At 38.5% G+C, this 22,007-nt stretch overlaps 1 protein-coding gene across 1 annotated transcript; it reads left to right on the forward strand.

The window, feature by feature from the left end:
- The first annotated feature begins 2,267 nt into the window (after window positions 1-2,267).
- LOC127679995 (Kruppel-like factor 18) lies at window positions 2,268-3,962 on the forward strand. Its single transcript, XM_052175555.1, has one exon. It carries the CDS (start codon window positions 2,268-2,270, stop codon window positions 3,960-3,962), a length of 1,695 nt encoding a protein of 564 aa, XP_052031515.1.
- The last annotated feature ends 18,045 nt before the right edge of the window (window positions 3,963-22,007 follow it).

Below are 22,007 nucleotides of genomic sequence, written 5' to 3' on the forward strand. Positions count from 1 at the left end.
AACAGCAATGGAGGAGTGATTCTCTTTCTCCAAGTCCTTTTCAGCATCTGCCATCACTTCAGTTTTTGATCTTAGCCATTCTGATTGGTAAGAGGTGGAGTCTCAGGGTTGTTTTGATTTGCATTTCACTGATGACTAAGGATATTGAACATTTCTTTAGGTGATTCTTGGCCATTTGAGATTCCTCAGTTAAAAATTCTGTTACTCTCTGTAACCCATTTTTAATAGGGTTATTTTGTTCTCTGTGTTCTAATTTATTTATTGAATATATACTATATATACTATATTGAATAGATAGAGAGAGACTGGGCAGGCATGACTTATCCTTGATTTTGCTGAAATTGCTTCAATTTTCTCGCCGTTTAGTTTGATCTTGGCTACTGGTTTGCTTTTACTAGGTTTAGGTGTGAGCCTCTTTCTAGAGCTCAAGAGTTGTTCTGATTCTTCAGATTTATCTTTGAGAAAGACCAGGGTAAATCCTACCACCTACTATGTCACTACTTAGGGCATGAAGAAAAGTCCAGTTTTGTCCTGCTTAGACTTATGAAAAAGATTTCAAGGAAACTTTCTACATTTTGCCACATGTTTCAGTCAATATTTGGATGATTTTATTCTCTTCCCATAATTGTTATTATTATTTAATAATCATAAACAAAAATATAGAATTTTTTATTTATAAATTTATAAATTTAAAAAATATAAAATATTTTAAAACTGAGGGATGTTGAATGGTATCAAGTAGAGAGTACCCTGCAGCTATGTTATATGATAATGTTAAGAAATAGAGACCTAAGCCAGTTTTCAGGCAAATATTTTCCATCTCTGCAAGTTAGAGGCAAAAGAATTCTCATTTTGAGACTAGATTGAAGTAGTAAAAGACTTTTAAAAAACCAAGTTGCCTTATAACATCTTGGAATCTTCTTGGTGGGAGGAGGTCCCCAGTTTCCTGGGAGAGGGCTGGATGTTGAGCAGAACACCTAATAAGTGTTTTAATCAGTGATGCTTTTGTAAAGATACCATCACAAAACACCAGAGGATACTTTTTAGAGCATTTTCTAATTGATGAAAAGGTGAAAGATTGTACTAGCAGTTGCCAAGTTTTAATTTCATGTATTACAAGTTCCTGAATTAATTTCAAAAGTATACCTATCCATCCAAACTTTACACTTATTTTTTCAATCTACATGTTGTGACAAATCATATTGATGGTAATGATGAAGATGATAATTATGATGATGATATGATTTCTATTTTTCTTTCACTTTTTCTCTTTCTCTCCTTTCTTTGTTTCTTTGTTTCTTTCTTTCTTAAATATTTGATTTCATCACTCCATTTTTTAAATTTAAAATTAGATTTTTCTTTCATTTTGTCCATCCTTAGACCAGGTTCCGTGAGCTGTGTGGATATAATCCTAGACAATGTGGTCCTATTGTCAGTATGCTGACAGTGAACCTGTCTCTTTGCATTAGTCTATATTATTTGAGTAACTTGATGGGACCCCATAGAAGAAGAATACTAGAGAATGCAGCAGATTCCTTCCTCAGGGAGACTTGCCTGGATTCAAAATTGGCCACACCAGGTCATGTATTGAGATTCCCATTATTGAGATTACCATCATATGCACTATAACTCTCCATTGCAAGAGGTTTCAACAACACCATACAATATTATATTAATTTACAATCTTCATCCAAAACAACCCTCACATGAATTCTACTACTGCTTTACAAACCCACCACAATTGCCCCCAAAAATCCTATACCACATTCTCTTCCAAGATGGATGAGTACAATATTGAAGGTGCACATTGGCCATTAAGTAAATGGTAGTAGGCAAGCTAACACACAAGAACCTAAGAGGCTGGTTAGCTGGGAGCACCTTCTGAGTTCTATGAGCCTGGGATGAAATGTTTAAACAAGCTCTCTAGATATGAGGCCCTACCCACTGAAAGGTATGGTCTACCAAATCATAGAATCATAACTTCTGACCACCTCAGGATGAGTTTTATACAAGGAGACCTCAGAGCAATAGAGTTGAATTTTACTTGACCATTCCACATTCATCAGAACCAAAGAACGTGTGAAGCCCTGGCATCCAGCACACATTTTCAGCCTTCTTTCTAATATGTAACTTCTGTCTGTCCACTGAATGTGTGTATTCTCGAGGACTTTAAGCTCTCACAGTGGCATATCTAGTTCAGCCCAGTGTTCTCCTTTTCCCAACAGTGTAAGAACATGGAGAGTTCCTACACCTTCTGTGAAGCCTATATGGAGATGGCAGAAAACACAGTTGCTTCCCAGCCAGGATCCTGGAATACCCAACCTTCCCCTATGGAGTCCAGCCAGCTTATTTCAGGTCAGAGCTCAGATATGCCTACCTGGAAACAAACAGTGATGGCATCAACATCCTGTAGCAACCAAGATGCAGCCTGTACTCTGAGTTCAACAGCACACCTGGGAGAAGCCAATGATTTCCTGTTTGGAGAGCCAAGTGAGACCTCTTTTTGGTACCAGCAAGTTGTGTCTGCTGAGCAGAAAATCTCCCCTGCAGGCCCTCAGCACATGCAGCTCAACAGCACCCCGAAGACATGCCTTTCTCATTCCCAGAAGAGAGCAGAACTTGACACCAGGGATACTCTCTACAATGAAGGCTACTGGAAGAGGACAATGAACTCTGACAAGACTCTCTTGTTCACAAATACAGAAATGTGTTTGAATCCCAGGATTAACTTTGGTAATCATCAAAAGGTGCTTTCAGGAAGTCATGCTCTCCAGGACCCAAATGTAGATCACTCCCTTGCTTCTAAACATGACCAGATTTTCAGTGGTGAACATGAGATGCCTTTCCATGGTAACCAGACCAACTACAATCAGGTGACACCAAGGAATGGAGGGCATCTGACTCTCTATGGGAATCAGATGACATCACCCAGTTATACACAGGCCCTTTATCCCAATCAAATCATAGCATCCTTTTCTGAACAGAATCGTTTTAGGAATCACCAGGAGAGCCCAGTAGCTGACAATGAATACTATGGAGATCAGATGATACTGCCAAATGGAAACCAGGTTTTCTCTGAGCCTCAGATGAGAATTAACTGTGACCAAACAAATGACCAAATGAAATCCTTCAGTGTTCAGAATGTCTCCAAAGATCAAGAGAATCTCCTCAGTGGTGAGCACTCCCTCTCTGGGTATCATTCATCAGGGTACAGATGTGACCAGGATTTGACTGTGAATCACCAGGTATCAATTTCAATTGCTGGCCAGTCTTTCTATGAGTTTCAGAAAGAGACTTCCAGTTTTGACACAACTCTTCATGGGTATAAGAGGACAACATACAGTCCAGAAGAGAACCTGGCTAGCCATTCAGAGACAAGTCCCAGTTCTGAAGAGATATTCTATTTGGGTCAGATAAAGACCTCTTTTGATGAAAATGTCTTCCCAAGTCAGAATGGAACACCCAATCTGGAAGGAAGCCTTGATTGGCAGGTGACTTCACTTCGTCCCCAAGCCTCATATGTGGATGAAAACCCTTATCCTTCAAGTTCCCCTTTGGTCCAAAGACAACCTCAGGAAAACTCTTCAGCTTCCAGTTTGGTCCAGGTACAACATGCAGAGATGAAGTTAGACACCAAGACCAAGAGCCCAGTGTCCCGGAAGAACCCTCATCCTTTGAAGAGCTTCGCCTGTACCTACCAGGATTGTCAGAAATCATACAAAAAGTCTCACCACCTCAAAAACCACATGAAGAAACACACACGTCAGAAGGATTATGCCTGTGATGAGCCTGGATGCAAATGGAAATTCTTCCGCTCAGAAGATCTCAAGAGACACAAGCAAAAGCACAGTGGGGAGAGGCCCTACCCCTGTGACATGTGCAACAAAAGCTATTCCAGACCCGATTATCTCAAAAAGCATCAGAGGATCCATCTTCAAACATCACCCACTACTGCAACCTGAATGCCCACTCCCCTCCCCATACCATATCATATTACACTAACATATTTCTTCCTTCTTCTCAGTCACCATACCTGACCACTAATCAAGTACTTTGGGGATAATAGTGGGCCCCAGCAATGGACTCACTCAAATATTCCCAGCAGATTTTTTTTCAAGGAAAGCAGAGATGTAATGACAAACGTGTAGCTAGCCTGAATCAAAATTGTATACACTGAAATTTTATTATCAATTAAACATAAAATTATAAATACTTTAAAAAGTAGGGAACTTTTCATTGTCTCAGTTCACATTCCTGAATTTGAAATCAAATGCCATGTTCATAATAGGAAGACATAATAACTTCAGTGTGTTCAAAAAATGTTTGCTTGAAAATCACTAAAAGTGATAAACATGCTGCCTCAAACTCAAATATTCACAAACACATGTGTGACAAAGGAAGTGAAAAATCTCAATATTATGAAAATCCAACAGTCCAATTGAACTAGATGTGGAGATATTTCCCTGAAGAAATTTAGGTGAATTCAGACAAGTGAAGAAGAGTCATTGTGCTTGCCCAATGCAAAATCTCAAATTAAAACCACACTCATGTATCATCATATACAATGGCAAATACAAAAACAAAACAAACACACAACTTTCCTCCACCCAACTTGAAAATCCTAAAGATAGACTATATTCTGGGTAATGCTCCATTTTACACATTCCAAAGGACAAAACAACAAACCAGAAATTAATTCCATCAGATAGAGCAGTGGCAGGGCCTGTGAGACTTTTTGTTTTTCTTTTGTATTTATTGTTTAAATTTTTATTAGATATTTATTTTATTTACATTTCAAATGTTATCCCCTTTCCACTTTTTCCCTCTTTTTCCCTCACTTTTCCACATGTGCAAGGACTTTTCCTCTCATTGACACCTGACCACCCCATCCTCTGCTACATATGCAACTGGGGCCATTGGTCCCTCCATGTGTACTCTGTGGTTGGTGGCTAAATCCCTAGGAGCTCGGGGAGTCCTCATTTGTTCATGTTGTTATTCCTCCTATGGGACTGTAAACCCCATCAGCTCCTAGGGTCCTTTCTCTAGCTCCTCCATTGGGAAGCCTGTGCTCAGTTCAATGGTAGGCTAAGAGCATCCACTCTGTATTTGGCAGGCACTGGCAGAACCCCTCAGAAGACAACTATATCAGGCTCCTGTCAGCTAGAACTTCTTGGCATCCACAATAGTGTCTGGGTTTGGTAATTGTATATTGAATGGATCCCCAGATATGGCAGTCTCTGGATGGTTTTCCTTCAATCTGCTACACACTGTCTCTGTATATCCTCCCATAGGTATTTTGTACCCCTTTTAAGAAGGACCAAAGTGTCCACACTTTGGTTTTCCTTCTTCTTGAACTTCATGTGGTCTCTATTATATCTTGGGTATTCCTGCCTTCTGGGGCAATATTCACTTATCAGTGAGCATACCATATGTGTTCTTTAGTGATTGACTGGTTTAAGTCACTCAGAATGTTATTTTCTAGCTCCATCCATTTGCCTAAGAATTTCATGAAGACATTGATTTAATAGCTAAGTAGTACTCCATTGTTTAAAGGTACCACATTTTCTGTATCCATTCCTCTCTTGAGGGACATCCTGGCTCTTTCCAGCTTCTGTCTGTTATAAATAAACCTGCTATGAACCTAGTGGAGCATGTGTCCTTATTACATGTTGGAGCAATTTCTGGGTATAGGCCCAGGAGTGTTATATCTGGGTCCTCAGGTACTACTATGTCCAATTTTCTGAGGAACTGCCAAACTGATAAATAAATAAATGGAAATCTAACTACTGTGAAAAAGTTAGCAACTGAAATTTCATTTAGACACACTAAAAGAGGTCAATCTGTTTTCTTCAGTGGAGTCACACCAGACAGATCAAGCACTACAGGGAAGGCCTCATGTTCAGAAATAGGTGACTTACCAAAAATGGGTTACATGTGATTTTGCATGTGTGTTTTTTTTAAATTACAGGTTAGTTTTCTTTGTTTTGTTTTGTTTTTTTTTGATGCTTTTGATTTTTTTTGGTGTGTGTGTGCATTAATTTTTTTGTTTTTTCTTTGGAGAAGGAACTTAAAAGTTGGGTGGGAAGGAACAGGAATACAATCTGGAAGGAGTTAGAGGAGGAAAAGAATATCTTAAAAACATATTTAGATTTAAAAATGTTTTAAAGTATGAAGTATATTATGAAAATTTAAATATGTGTAGTTCAATGTATTTTAATTATAAGGCAATTAATAAAAGTGCTGTTATATCTGTGATGAGTTTTCTTACTTGAATATTTATTTTTATTTAATAACTTATTTATTAAATTTCTCTATTAAAATAAATAAAATATATCCCTAAATTCATTGAAGTTAAAGAATTACATGAAATTCTGACAGTACAATGGTATGAATGATTGTCAAATTATATATGAAAAAAGATTGTAATTATTTATTAGTAATAGTAGATGGAAAACACCATATAGTCTTTAAGCAATTAATGAAAAAACAGGCAACAACAACAATAACAGAACATGCAAAGCCATTGAGATAAGAGATATTAGTGTCCTGTCCAGAACTGCCAGGCTAACAGAATAGGTTTGATGGGAAGAAGTGATTCCAACAATGCAGCTACAGAGACTTGATGTCACAGAGAGGAATTTGGTCTTGTAATGATATCAACAACATTTTTTTCCTCCACTGGATATTTTCTTTATTTACATTTCAAATGTCATCCCCTTTCCAGGTCTCCTCTCTGGAACCCCTATCCCATCCCTCCTCCTCCTACATCTCCACCACCCACACACCCACTACTGCCTTTCTACCCTGGCATTCCCCTATATTAGGGCATGAAATCTCTCAGGCACAAGGGCTGTTTCTTCCACTTATGTCCAACAAGGCCATCTTCTGCCACTTATGTGGGCAGAGCCATGGGATCCTCCATGTGTACTCTTTGGTTGGTGGTCCAGTCCTGAGGAGCTCCTAGATATCAAAACTCTTAAGTCTGTTAAATATAAAGTTTCAAATCTTAGCTAGAGTAATAAAGCAAGAAAAAGAGATACAGGGAATACAATAAGAGGGAAGAAGTCAAATAATATCTATTTGCAGGTAACATAAACTTATATCCCCCCCCAAAAAAAGGAAAAAAAAAAGAAGACAGTAAACACCTGAGAAGAAAACTCTTAAACCTAGGGAGAGAGAGATGGTTCACTGGTTATGAGAATTTGCTGCTCTTGCAGAAGAATAGAGTTTGTTCCTAGAATGCATAGGATGTCTCATTATCCCCTGTATCTATCGTTCAAAGCAATCCAAAGCCCTCTTGTAGCTTTCTTGGGCATTGAATGCATGTAGTATACACACATTAACACAGACAAATCACTCTTGTATGTAAAAAAAAAATAGTAAATGTTGAAATATTCATTTTCTAAAACATATAAAAGTAACACACAGGTCAAACAGGATATATATATATATATATATACACAAACACACACACACACACAAACATACACATACATATGTCTGTGTGTAGCAACACTTAATGTAATAAAAGAGGACATAAATTCGAAAGATAAAATATATATGAGAGAGATTTGAGGAAGGAAAGAAAAAGGAGTAATAAAGGATGTACTGATGTTGTACATCAAAACAAAAACAAATACTAAAAAGAGAATATGTTACAGCTATTAAACACATTCTGCAAATTGTCAAGATAAAATTCAACACACACACACACACACACACACACACACACAAAACCAAAAAATAAAACACCCACACAATAGTCTTCTTAGCGAATAACAAAACACATTGAAAATAAATCCTATTCACAATAGTCTTTAAAGAGTGGCAATAGGAACATTTCTGGGTTAAAAACATTGAGATGCCTGTGTGACCCCATCCTTCCACCAGGAGCCTTTCCTGTCCAAAGGAAGAACAGGGGGAAAGGAACAGGGTTTGAAAGACTGGCCTTCCTGGGACTGCCCAAGCAGGGGATCCACCATGTCTGCAGATGACAAACCCAACACTCCAGCAGTCAAGACTCACCTGTTGACAGTAAACTAGTATGATAGATCCTTGGGAGGTCAGGTCAGCAACTGATCTATACAGATATGGATGCTTGGAGCCAACCATCATACTGAGCTCAGGGAACCTGGTGGTGGAGCTGACAGAACAGGAGGAGCAGAGGGAGATTGCAACCCTGTTGGAAGAACAATATAGGCTTGCATAACTACCCAGTTCTCCCAGAGTCTAGACCATCTACTAGGGAATGAACTTGAAGGTATCGATGGCACCAGATACATGTGTAGCAGAGCATGGACTTGCCTGACAGCAATGGGAGGAGAGGACCTTGAACCTGGGGAAGTTTAATGCCCCAGTGTGTGGGTATACTGCAGCAGTAGGCTGGGAAGAATGAAGGTGGGTGTAAAATCACCTTCACAGACACAAAGGGGTGGGGGGTGGTTGTGGGACGGGAGATGTGGGATGGCAAGAATGTGGAGGGGTTACTGGGAAGTGGGATATCATGGGAAGGGTGTTTGGTGAAAGGGTCACCAGCAAGTGGGATATTATTATCATTATCCAAATGCTTCCTAGAGGAACTGGTATTCCAGGATTTCTGACACACAGGCTTGTGGGTGGGACAAGCCACAGGCAGAGAGAGAAAGACCAACTAACACCAGGGATAACTAGTTGGCAAGAGACAAGTACATGAACATAAGCAACAGAACCCAAAGCTACTTGGCATATGCAAAGTATCAGAACCCATTTTTTTTCCACCACAGTGATTCCAGGATACACCAACACATCATAAAAGTAAGACTCGATAATAACTTGGTCATGGAAGAAATAAAGAAATTAAAGACTTTTTAGAATTTAATGAAAATGAAAGCACAACATACCCAAATTTATGGGACACAATGAATGCAGTGCTAAGAGGAAAACTCATAGTACCAAGTGCTTCCAAAAAGAAGCTGGAGAGCGCATACACTAGAATCTGAACAGCACACCTGAAAGCTTTAAAACAGAAAGAACCTTATACACCCAAGAGGAGTAGAAGGCAGGAAGTCATCAAACTTAGGGCTAACATCAATGAAGTTGAAACAAATAGAACTATAGAAAGAATGAACAAGACCAGGAATTGGCTCTTAGAGAAAATCAAAAAGATAGATAAACCCTTAGCCAGACTAACTAAAAGGCACAGAGACAGTATCCAAATTAACCTAATAAGAAATGAAGGAGGAGATAACAATAGAAACTGAGGAAATTCAAAATATCATCAGAACCTACAACAAAATCCTATATTCAACAAAATTAGAAAATCTGGATGAAATGGATACTTTTCTAGACAGATTCCAGGTAACAAAGTTAAATCAGGATCATACAAATCTTCAAAATAGGCCCATAATCCCTAACGAAATATCAGGAGTCATTAAAAAAATTTTTTTTTGGTTTTTTTTGTTTAAAATTTTTTTTATTCGATATATTTTTCATTTACATTTCAAATGATTTCTCCTTTTCTAGCCCCCCTACTCCCTGAAAGTCCCGTGAGCCCCCTTCTCTCCCCCTGTCCTCCCACCCACCCCTTCCCACTTCCCCGTTCTGGTTTTGCTGAATACTGCTTCACTGAGTCTTTCCAGAACAAGGGGCCACTCTTTCTTCCTTCTTGTACCTCATTTGATGTGTAGATTATGTTTTTGGTATTCCAGTTTTCTAGGTTAATATCCACTTATTAATGAGTGCATACCATGATTCACTTTCGAGTCTAGGTTACCTCACTTAGTATGATGTTCTCTAGCTCCATCCATTTGCCTAAGAATTTCATGAATTCATTGTTTCTAAAGGCTGAATAGTACTCCATTGTGTAGATATACCACATTTTTGCATCCACTCTTCTGTTGAGGGATACCTGGGTTCTTTCCAGCATCTGGCAATTATAAATAGGGCTGCTATGAACATGTATCCTTATTACATGGTGGGGAATCCTCTGGGTATATGCCCAGGAGTGGTATAGCAGGATCTTCTGGAAGTGAGGTGCCCAGTTTTCAGGGGACTGCCAGACTGATTTCCAGAGTGGTTGTACCAATTTGAAACCCCACCAGCAGTGGAGGAGTGTTCCTCTTTCTCCATACCCTCTGCAACACCTGCTGTCTCCTGAATTTTTAATCTTAGCCATTCTGACTGGTATAAGGTGAAATCTCAGGGTTGTTTTGATTTGCATTTCCCTAATGACTAATGAAGTTGAGCATTTTTTAAGATGCTTCTCTTCCATCCGAAGTTCTTCAGGTGAGAATTCTTTGTTTAACTGTGTACCCCATTTTTTAATAGGCTTGTTTGGTTTTCTGGACTCTAACTTCTTGAGTTGTTTATATATATTGGATATTAGGCCTCTATCTGATGTAGGATTGGTGAAGATCTTTTCCCAATTTGTTGGTTGCCGATTTGTCCTCTTGATGGTGTCCTTTGCCTTACAGAAACTCTGTAATTTTATGAGGTCCCATTTGCCAATTCTTGCTCTTAGAGCATACTCTATTGGTGTTCTGTTCAGAAACTTTCTCCCTGTACCCATGTTCTCAAGGGTCTTCCCCATTTTCTTTTCTATTAGCTTTAGAGTATCTGGCTTTCTGTGGAGGTCCTTGATCCATTTGGATTTGAGCTTAGTACAGGAGACAAGGATGGATCAATTCACATTCTTCTGCATGCTGACCTCCACTTGAACCAGCACCATTTGTTGAAAAGGCTATCTGTTTTCCATTGGATGTTTTCAGCCTCTTTGTCGAGGATCAAGTGGCCATAGGTGTGTGGGTTCATTTTTGGATCTTCAATCCTGTTCCACGATAGTGTCTGGGTTCCTTAATTGTATATTGAATGGATCCCCATGAATGGCAGTCTCTGGATGGTTTTCCTTCAATCTGCTACACACTGTCTCTGTATTTCCTCCCATAGGTGTTTTGTACCCCTTTTAAGAAGGACCAAAGTGTCCACACTTTGGTTTTCCTTCTTCTTGAATTTCATGCGGTCTGTGAATTATATCTTGGGTATTCCTACCTTCTGGGGCAATATTCACTTATTAGTGAGCATACCATATATGTTCTTTAGTGATTGACTAGGTTAAGTCACTCAGAATGTTATTTTCTAGCTCCATCCATTTGCCTAAGAATTTCATGAAGACATGGATTTAATAGCTAAGTAGCACTCCATTGTTTAAAGGTACCACATTTTCTGTATCCATTCCTCTCTTGAGGGACATCCTGCCTCTTTCCAGCTTCTGTCTGTTATAAATAAACCTGCTATGAACCTAGTGGAGAATGTGTCCTTATTACATGTTGGAGCAACTTCTGGGTATATGCCCAGGAGTGTTATATCTGGGTCCTCAGGTACTACTATGTCCAATTATCAGAGGAACCGCCAAACTGATAAATAAATAAATGGAAATCTAACTACCGAGAAAAAGTTAGCAACTGAAATTTCATTTAGACACACTAAAAAGGTCAATCTGTTTTCTCCAGTGGAGTCACACCAGACAGATCAACCACTACAGGGAAGGCCTCATGTTCAGACTGACCAACAATGGGTTACATGTTATTTTGCATGTGTGCTTTTTTTTTAACTGCAGGTGAGTTTTCTTTGGTTTCTTTCTTTCTCTCTCTTTCCTTCTTTCTTTCTTTTTTTTTTTTTGGATGCTTTTTATTTATTTATTTTTTTTGTAGGTGTGTGTTGAATTTTTTGTTTTTTCTTTGGAGAAAGAATTTAAAAGTTGGGTGTGTAGGAACAGGAATAGAATCTGTAAGGAGTTAGAGGAGGAAAAGAATATGATAAAATATATTTAGATTTAAAAATGTTTTAAATAATGAAGTATATTATGAAAATTTAAATATGTGTAGTTCAATGTATTTTAATTGTAAGGCAAGTAATAAAAGTGCTGCTATATCTGTGATGAGTTTTCTTCATTGAATATTTATTTTTATTTAATAATTAATTTATTAAATTTCTCTATTAAAAATAAATAAAATATATCCCTAAATTCATTGAAGTTATAGAATTACATGAAATTCTGACAGTACAATGGTATGAATGATTGTCAAATTATATATGAAAAAACATTGTAATTATTTTAATAGTAATAGGAGACGGACAATACCATATAGTCTTTAAGCAATTAATGAAAAAACAGGCAACAACAACAATAACAAAACATGCAAAGCCATTGAGATAAGAGATAATAGTGTCCTGTCCAGAACTGCCAGGCTAATACAGAATAGGTTTGATGGCGAGAAGTGATTCCAACAATGCAGCTACAGAGACTTGATGTCACAGAGAGGAATTTGGTCTTGTAATGATATCAACAACATTTTTTTCTCCATTGGATATTTTCTTTATTTACATTTCAAATGCCATCTCCTTTACAGGTCTCCTCTCTGGAACCCCTATCCCATCCCTCCTCCTCCTGCATCTCTACCACCCACACACACACTCTTGCCTTTCTGCCCTGGCATTCCCCTATATTAGGGCATGAAATCCCTGAGGCACAAGGGCTGTTCCTCCCACTTATGTCCAACAAGGCCATCTTCTGCCACTTACATGGCCAAAGCCATGGGATCCACCAAAGAACCATGGTTCTTTGGTTGGTGATCTAGTCCCCAGGAGCTCCTGTATATCAAAACCCTTAAGTCTCTTAAACCTAGGGAGAGATAGATGGTTCACTGGTTATGAGAATTTGCTGCTCTTGAAGAAGAATAGAGTTTGTTCCCAGCATGCATAGGATGTCTCATTATCCTCTGTATCTACTGTTAAAGGCAATCCAAAGCCCTCTTCTAGCTTTCCTGGGCAGTGAATGCATGTAGTATACACACATTAACACAGACAAATCACTCTTATATGTAAAAAAAAAAAAAACAGTAAATGATGAAGTATTCATTTTCTAAAATATATAAAAGTAACACATAGTTCAAGTAGGATATATGTAGGAATATATATGTGCACAGACACACACATATTTGTCTGTATGTAACAACACTTAATGTGATAAAAGAGGACACAAGTTCGAAAGAGATAAATATATATACGAGAGAGATTTGAGGAAGGAAAGAAAAAGGAGTAAGAAATGATGTACTGATGTTGTACATCAAAACAAAAACAAATTCTAAAAAGAGAAATTGTTACAGCTATTAAACACATTCTGCAAATTATCAAGATAAAATACAACACACACACACAAACACAAAAGCAAAAACTGAAACCAACAAACAATAGACTTCTGAGCAAATAATAAAACACATTGAAAATGAAGACTATTCACAATAGTCTTTAAAGAGTGGCAATAGGAACATTTCTGGGTTAAAAACATTGAGATGCCAGTGTGACCCCATCCTTCCACTAGGAGCCTTTCCTGTCCAAAGGAAGAACAGAGGAAAGGAACAGGGATTGAAAGACTGGCCTTCCTGGGACTGCCCCACCAAGGGATCCATCATGTCTGCAGATGACAAACCCAACACTGCTGCAGTCAAGACTCACTTGCTGACAGGAAACTAGTATGATAGATCCTTGGAGGGTTAGGTCAGCAACTGCTCAATACAGATATGGATGCTTGGAGCCAACCATTGTACTGAGCTCAGGGACCTGGTGAGGGAGCTGAGAGAACTGGAGGAGCAGAGGGAGATTGCAACCCCGTTGGAAGAACAACATAGGCTTGCTTAACTACCCAGTTCTCCCAGAGTCTAGACCATCAACTACGGAATGAACTTGGATGGATCCCCGGCACCAGATACAGGTGTAGCAGAGCATGGACTTGCCTGACGGCAATGGGAGGAGAGGACATTGGACCTGGGGAAGTTTAATGTCACAGTGTATGGGTATACTAGGCAGTAGGCTGGGAGAAGTGTAGGTGGCTGTAAAATCGCCTTCACACAGGCAAAAGGGGGGGGGGAAGGCAGATGTGGGATGGCAAGATTGTGGACAGGTAGCTGGGAAGTGGGATATCATGGGAAGGGTGTTTGGTGAAAGGGTGACCAGCGAGTGGGATATCATTATCATTATCCAAATGCTTCCCAGAGTGAACTGGTATCCCAGGATTTCTGACACACAGGCTTGTGGGAGGGACAAGCCACAGGCAGAGAGAGAAAGACCAATTAACACCAGGGATAACTAGTTGGCAAGAGGCAAGTACAGGAACATAAGCAACAGAACCCAAAGCTACTTGGCATATGCAAAGTATCAGAACCCACTTTTTACCACCACAGTGATTCCAGGATACACCAACATATCATAAAAGCAAGACTCTTATTTAAAATCACATCTCATGATAATGATTCAGGACATTAAGCAGGACATAAATATCTCAGTCAAAGAAATACAGGACAACAGCACCTGTGCTTGCCACTGTATCAAGTATCAGGCATAGCACTGGAGGATTAACAAAAAACACAGACATGGGTCATTCTGTAGGGAGAATGCCAAAGCTTTACTGTGAGTCCAGCAATATATATACTAGAGGCCAGGGAAGGGAACAGGAAAAATCAATTACAGCCATAGGTCAGGCACCTGGGAAGTCCATACAACACCAGGCAGGAGAGCAGGAATCAAGCTAAGCCATGGGATGTTTTGCTCTCAAGAAACCTGTGCAAACAGCTCATCTGGGGGCATTGAGCCAAGCTCTCTGGTTCCCAACAACAGGAAAACCCAGTTAAACAGTTAGAAGCCCTTAAAGAGGAAACACCAAAACCCCTTAAAGAAATACAGGAAAGCACAATCAAGCACAGGAAGGAACTGAGCAAAACCATATACGATCTCAAACATGAAATAGAAACAATAAAGAAATCTCAAAGAGAGAGAACCCTGCAAATAGAATACCTGTGAACTAGATCAGGAGATAAAGATACAAGCATCATCAACAAAATAAAAGAGATAGAAGAGAGAATCTCAGGTGCAGAAAATACCATAGAAAACATTGTCAAAAGAGTCAAAGAAAATGCAAAATGTAAAAAGGTCCTAAGCCAAAACATCTGGGAAATCCAGGACAAAATGAAAAGACAAATCCTAAGAATAATAGGATTAGAAGAAACTGAAGATTCCCAATTTAAATGGCCAGTAAATATTTTCAACAAAATTATAGAAGAAAACTCTCCTAACCTATAGAAATACATGCCCATGAACATAAAAGAAGCCTACAGAACTCCAAAAAGACAGGAGCCTAACAAAACTTCCTCCTGCCACATAATACTCAAAACACAAAATGCAAGAAAGAATATTAAAAGCAGTAACTGAAAAAGGTTAAGTAACAGATAAAGTCAGAGCATTCAGAATTACACCAGACTTCTCGCTGGAGACTACAAAAGCCAGAAGATCCTGGGCGGATGTCATACAGAACCAAAGAAAATACAAATGCCAGCCCATGCTACTATACCCAGCAAAACTCTTAATTATCATAGCTGGAGAAGTCAAGATGTTCCCTGATAAAAAAAAATTTTAAACAACATCTTTCCATACATCAAGACCTACAAAAGATAATAGATGGAATCCTTTAACAAAAGGCGGCGAACTACATGCTGGAAAAATGCAAGAAAATAATCTTCTTTCAGCAAAGCCAAAATACAGCCACACAAACATATTTCAACCTTCAACAACAAAAATAACAGGAAGCAACAATCAATAGTACTTAGTAAATATCTCTTAACATCAATGGGCTCAATTCCACAATAAACAGACATACACTAACTGACTGGATGCATAAACAGGACCCAACATTTTGTTGCATACAGGAAAAGCCTCTCAGTGTCAAAGAAAGTCACTACTTTAGATTCAAGGACTGGAAAACAATCTTCCAAGCAAATGGTCCAAAGAAACAAGCTGGAAGAGACATTCTCATACTGAATAAAAGTAACTTTCACCCAGGAATATTCAAAAAGGATGAGGAAAGACATTTTTCACTTAATTTTAAATATCTATGCACCGGATGCAAGGTCGACACATTCATAACAAAAATAATCTACTAAAGCTCAAAGTGTACATTGTACTTCACACTATAATAGTGGGAGACTTCAACACCTGAGTCTCATCAATGGACAGATCATGGAAACACAAATTAAACAGAGACACATTGAAGGTAACAGAAATTATGGACCAAATGGATTTGACAGATATCTATAGGGCATTTCATCCTAAAAGGAAAGAATACAGCTTCTTTCCAGCACCTCATGGTACCTTCTCCAAAATTAACCATATACTTGTTCCCAAAACAGTCCTCAACAGATAGAAGATTGAACTCATCTCATCAGATCACCATTGACTAAGGCTTGTCTTCAATAGCAAGAAAAACATCAGAAAGCCCACATACCCATGGAAGCTAAACAATGCCCTACTCAATAATAACTTGGTCTCGGGAGAAATAAAGAAATTAAAGACTTTAGAATTCAATGAAAATGAAAGCACAACATACCCAAATTTATGGGACACAATGAATGCAGTGCTAAGAGGAAATCTCATAGCACTGAGTGCCTCCAAAAAGAAGCTGGAGAGTGCATACACTAGCAGCTGAACAGCACACCTGATAGCTTTAAAACAGAATGAATCTTACAAACCCAAGAGGAGTAGAAGGCAGAAAGTCATCAAACTTAGGGCTAACATCAATGAAGTTGAAACAAATAGAACTATACAAAGGATGAACAAGACCAGGACTTGGCTCTTAGAGAAAATCAAAAAAATAGATAAACCCATAGCCAGACTAACTAAAAGGCACAGAGACAGCATCCAGATGAACCAACTCAGAAATGAAGAAGTAGGTAACAATAGAAACTGAGGAAATTCAAAATATCATCAGAACCTACAACAAAATCCTATATTCAACAAAATTAGAAAATCTGGATGAAATGGATACTTTTCCAGACAGATTCTAGGTAGCAAAGTTAAATCAGGATCAGATAAATCTTCAAAATCAGCCCATAACCCCTAAAGAAATATCAGCAGTCATTAAAATCTATGAACCATAAATTAAGTCGAGGAACAGGAGGTTTTTGTGCAGAATTTTATCAGATCTTCAAGGAAGACCTAATACCAATACTCTTCAAACTATTCCACAAAAAGGAAACAGAAGGAACATATCTATTTTATTCTATGAAGCCATTATTATGCTGATTATTCTTTCTTGGCAATGAAATTTTTTCTATATAATCATGAAATTCATAAAATATCCTTTCATAGAGGACTTCATAAAAGATATTTTTTCTATTTCTATCATGTTTAATGTTCCAAATAGCTTTTTAAAATTCTTTGAGTGCATATTACGTTTAGTTTTTACTTTTAGAAGTTATTTTATATATAAGAGAGATTTAACTACTAGAAATCATTTAGATGACTTTAAAAATGTCAATACTGAGTTGTATATTTTTAAATAAATTTTATTAGTTCAATAAAATTAATAATTAAAACGTGAAACTTCATGAAACCAATACCCTCACACTACTAACAATCATCATGTGGGTAATTAGATAACCTACAGTATAGAATTAGCACTTTAGCTGCTGTAATATATGACAGAGAGTTATTTCTATAGAAACATAGCAAGAATCAGGTGGGGGAAAGTTTAAACACCAAGAAAATAAAACAGCTAATATTAGCACATAGAACCAAATACAGAGTTCTCAAAGAAGAAATAAAAGGCATGAGAAAAATAATTTCCTATTTCCCATATGTAGCCATTAGGGAAATCAATAATAAAGTTGTGTTCTAATTTTGCCTCATTCCATTCAATATGTCCAAGTTGAAAAATGACAGCAATGGAAAGTGAAACAGCCATTCTGGAAATCAGTAGGGAAATTCTACAAAAAACTAGAATTAGATATAGCATATGATTTTACTGTTGTCGAGCATATACCCAAAGTGATATATATCCCACTATCAAGATGTGTCTTAATCTTGTCCATAGCTGCTATATTCACAGTATCCAGAAGATTGGGGAAAACCTGGGTGTTCATTAATGAACAAAATGAAGAAAAATACTATATATTTGGACAATTGAATATTGTTCAGCAATTAAAAATTTAAAATTTGAAATCTGCAGGGAAACAGATACCAATGGAAATATCCACTCTGGTTTTGGTAATGAAGACCTGGAAAAACAATGTTGAAATCTCTCTGTCATGTATGGACTCTAGCTCTGAAATTTCTATGTGTGGGTTATATCTTAGTGCTCAAAGAAGTTAGGAAACAGTAAAGACCTAAGAGGTGGGCTTACTAAGAGAGTGGAGGTAAAATACAGATGATATGGAGTGAAAATAAAAATAATAGAAAAAGAAGTTTAGGTGGAGTAAGTGATGGGACTGTAGAGTATAGATGTATGTAGAGAAGAAGGATAACTAACACTTCAAAAATCTATAATCTATGTAAATATAGAGAAAGATAGATAGATAGATGATAGAAAAAGAACTTTAAATGGTTACCTTAGTTGGGTTTTTGCTGCTGTGAATTGACACCCTCACCAAGGCCAGTCTTACAAAGGACAGCAGTTGATTGTTGAACTGGCTTATAAGTTCAGAGGAGGAATTCCAGTATCATCAAGGAATACAATGGCAGCATCCAGGCAGGCATGCTCTAGGAGGAGGTGAGATTTCCACATCTTCATCTGAAGGTGGCTAGCAGAATGCTGGTTTCCAGGCAGTTGGGATGAGGTTCTTAGGGTCCACACCCACAGTGACACATCTATTCCAACAGGGACACAACTTTTAATAGTACCACTCCCTGGGCATAGCAGATACAAACTATCACATTTCACTTCCTGGCCTACATAGGCTTGTTCATATACCTAGTCATGGCATAATACAAAATATATTTAGTCCAAATTCAAAATTCCCCATAGTCTTTAGCAGTCTCAACAACTGATAAAATCAAACAACTGTCCAAAGTTCAATGTCTCTTCAGTGATGCAGCCAATCACTTAAGTGTAATTCCCAAAGCAAGGCAGGAAACTAGCTTGGCAAACTCCAAATTCTGCACCTCTGTGGCTAATGTCAAAGAAGTCTTCATATCTCCAACTCCTTTTTCATCTTTGTGGACTACAAACATTTCCTTCTCCTGGGCTTGCTCTACTCTCTGTTAGCAGCTTTCCTTAGCAGATAGCCGACAGATCTGGCATCTCAAACATTTTGGGTTGGCTAAGACACATTCAGTGTTTTAGCTTCTTCTTTAAATGTTGTGGCATCCCCAATTGGTCTCTTCTGGGCTTTTTCAAAGAGCATTTTTTGGTCTCCAACTCTGTCCCCTTTAGCAGTCTAAGATCAGGTTGATCCTCTCCTCTGCAAGGGATGTTCTTCTTGAACATTCCATGGTACTGGCATCTCCAATACATTGGGTCTTCTGTTGCAACTATGCTTCATCAATAGCCTCTCATTGGCTCTTCATGGTGCCAAGACTCAAATTCTTTGCATGACCCCTTCAATCCTGGGCACTAAATATCAACTAAGGCTGCACCTTCACCAATAACCTTCCATGGCATCTCACAGCACAAGTCCTTGGCTGTTCAACATGACCCCTTCATACTTTTAAACGAGTACTACCTGTGTGGCTCTTACAAATTACCAATGTCAGATGAAACATGAGCTACAGCCTTGCTATTTCTGGAATACATCTTCTTGTGCTCCAAGAAAATGATTCCCAGAATATTTCACCTCAGTGATGCTGGTCTCTTCTTAATAACCACTAATTTCTAGGATTCATCTATCCAGCATCAATCGTCATCCCACTTGTTCCTTCTATTCTTGATTCTAAAGCTACAGACACATGGCTGGAGCAGCCACGTTCTGCTGCTTACAGGAACTGGAACATGGCCGATTACATTATCTCTAGATTACTGTTTTCCAACTCCTTCCCTCTCTGTGCTTTTTTGTCCTAGATCTTGGTCTGTAGATTGACCTTGAACTCAGAGATCTACTTGCCTGCCTCCTGGAAATAAGGTATGTACCACCAAGCCTGGACTTAAGCTTTTCTTCACCTAAATCTTGCTCTGTCCCAGGCTGGCCTTTAACTCAGGAAGCTGAATGGCTTTATCTGCTGGGATTGAAGGTATGTAGCAGAATTCCTTGATCTAACTTTCACTAGGGATATTCTTGCCTCAAAGTCCACTCTCTCAATATTCTCTGTCCTATAACACAGGATTTGGCTCCATTTCACTTCCTGGCACCTCTTTAAGATGAGAAGCATGTATTTAATATTTTCCCATTCGAAATTTTCTATGCTTGTTCAAAATGTTCTTAATGAGACTTAAACAGAAAAATTTCTCTCCTGTGCTTTGTTGAGACTTTGTTTGTCAATGCAATTAATTGGAGCCTCTTCACCATAGCCTTACTCAGACACATCAGATAAGGGCAAAACCAAGCCACATACTTCACAAAATTACTACAAAAATCAGTCTCAAGACCAAATAATGAAGGTCTTCACTAAAACCTCTTGGGCCAGGTATGCACAGATAAAATCATTCAAATTGACAAATTCTTCCATACTCCTATTAGGATGGCTGATTAAGCCACACTTAAAATATTCCATGCCTTTCCAAATCCAAAGTCACACATTCTTCTAAACAAAAGCATGGTTAGGCCTGTAAGAGCAATATCTTTCAACTGGTAGCAATTTCTTTCTTAGGGTTTTACTGCTGTGAAAACATACCATGACCAAGGCAAGTGTCTATTTCTTCATCCAAAGGCAGCCTGGACAGGACATCACACATTGGGTAGAGTTAGAGCATTGGAACATCAAAGCCCACCACAATAGTGACACACTTCCTTTTATCTTTTGTTTTGTTTACTTTTTTTTTTTTAGCTTTGTAGAGAGAGGGATTCTCTGTGTAGTCCTGCCTGTCTTAGAACTCACTCTGTCCACCAGGTTGGCCTTGAATTCTGAAATCCACCTGCCTCTGCCTCCCAAGGGCTGGGATTACAGGCATGCACCATCATGCCCAGCTGTGACACACTTTCTTCAACAGGGCCACACATACTCCAAAAAGGAAACAACTCTTCATAATGAGACTCACTAGGCCAAGCACATTTTAATCACTGCATTCTATTCCGTGGCCTCATTGGCTTATTCAAACACATGAATTATGTACCTGATATAAACAGTAAGTATTAGGGTGTGGATTCAATAAATAATCCCTGTCTGACTGAGATTGGTGATTGTGTGGTTTCTGCATCAACTCTCAAACCCCCAACTCCATGGCCCCTAAATGTCTTCCAAAGCATTACTACCCAGGGGAATGTTTTACATTACTAAGTTCAGATGCAGCACTAGTTACAGTCTTAGTTATCTCTGAATCACAGCTTCTTTATATTCTCAGAAAACACTGCACAGAAGATTTCAAATCAGTAAAATGGCCTCTTTTTATCACTATTAATTTCTTAGCTCTACCAGCCAGCATTGTCCCTGCAATCCTTTCTATATTTGAGTGTAAAGCTAGAGCCAGAGGGCTAAAGTTCTTGCAACTTGCTACTTCCTGTGGCTGGAACATGTCTCCCTTATTCTATTAAATCCTTACTACTTAGGATTTGCTGTCCTGGGACTTGTTTTGTAAACTCACTATGAACTCAGAGATCTGCATGTTCCTATCAAGTGAGTTCTGGGAATAAAGGTATATATCACCATGTCTGGTCCTAAGCATTATTTTTTAAACATGGAACTGCTTCAGTATTGGGGTGGCCTTGAACTCTGCCTGTCAGTGTTTCCTGAGTGCTGGGATTAAAGGCCTATACTATAATGCCTGGACCTAATGTCCATACATATAAAAAACTCAAAACAGTAGTGATGTTGAAATATTACAGATCGTCAGAAAAACCAGACAGTCTCAGATCTGATGCAACACACACCAGGATATTTAATCTGTTTAAGATAGCTTCCACCCAACCCCTCAACTTCTCACTGCCCCACCATCACAGAGGATGGTTTTGGTGGCAGACCCATGAATATGTTTCTGGGAAAGGCTTTATAGTAAGCAACAAACAGAGTTTATGTGTAATCATCCAGGCTTGTCACCTGGAGAGCAGGTTTGCTGG

Source organism: Apodemus sylvaticus, chromosome 3, assembly GCF_947179515.1.
Source record: "Apodemus sylvaticus chromosome 3, mApoSyl1.1, whole genome shotgun sequence".
Lineage (NCBI taxonomy): Eukaryota > Metazoa > Chordata > Mammalia > Rodentia > Muridae > Apodemus > Apodemus sylvaticus.

Coding starts and splice junctions, on each gene's coding strand:
- LOC127679995 (XM_052175555.1), top strand. CDS start 2,268: ATGGAGATGGCAGAAAACACAGTTGCTTCCCAGCCAGGATCCTGGAAT.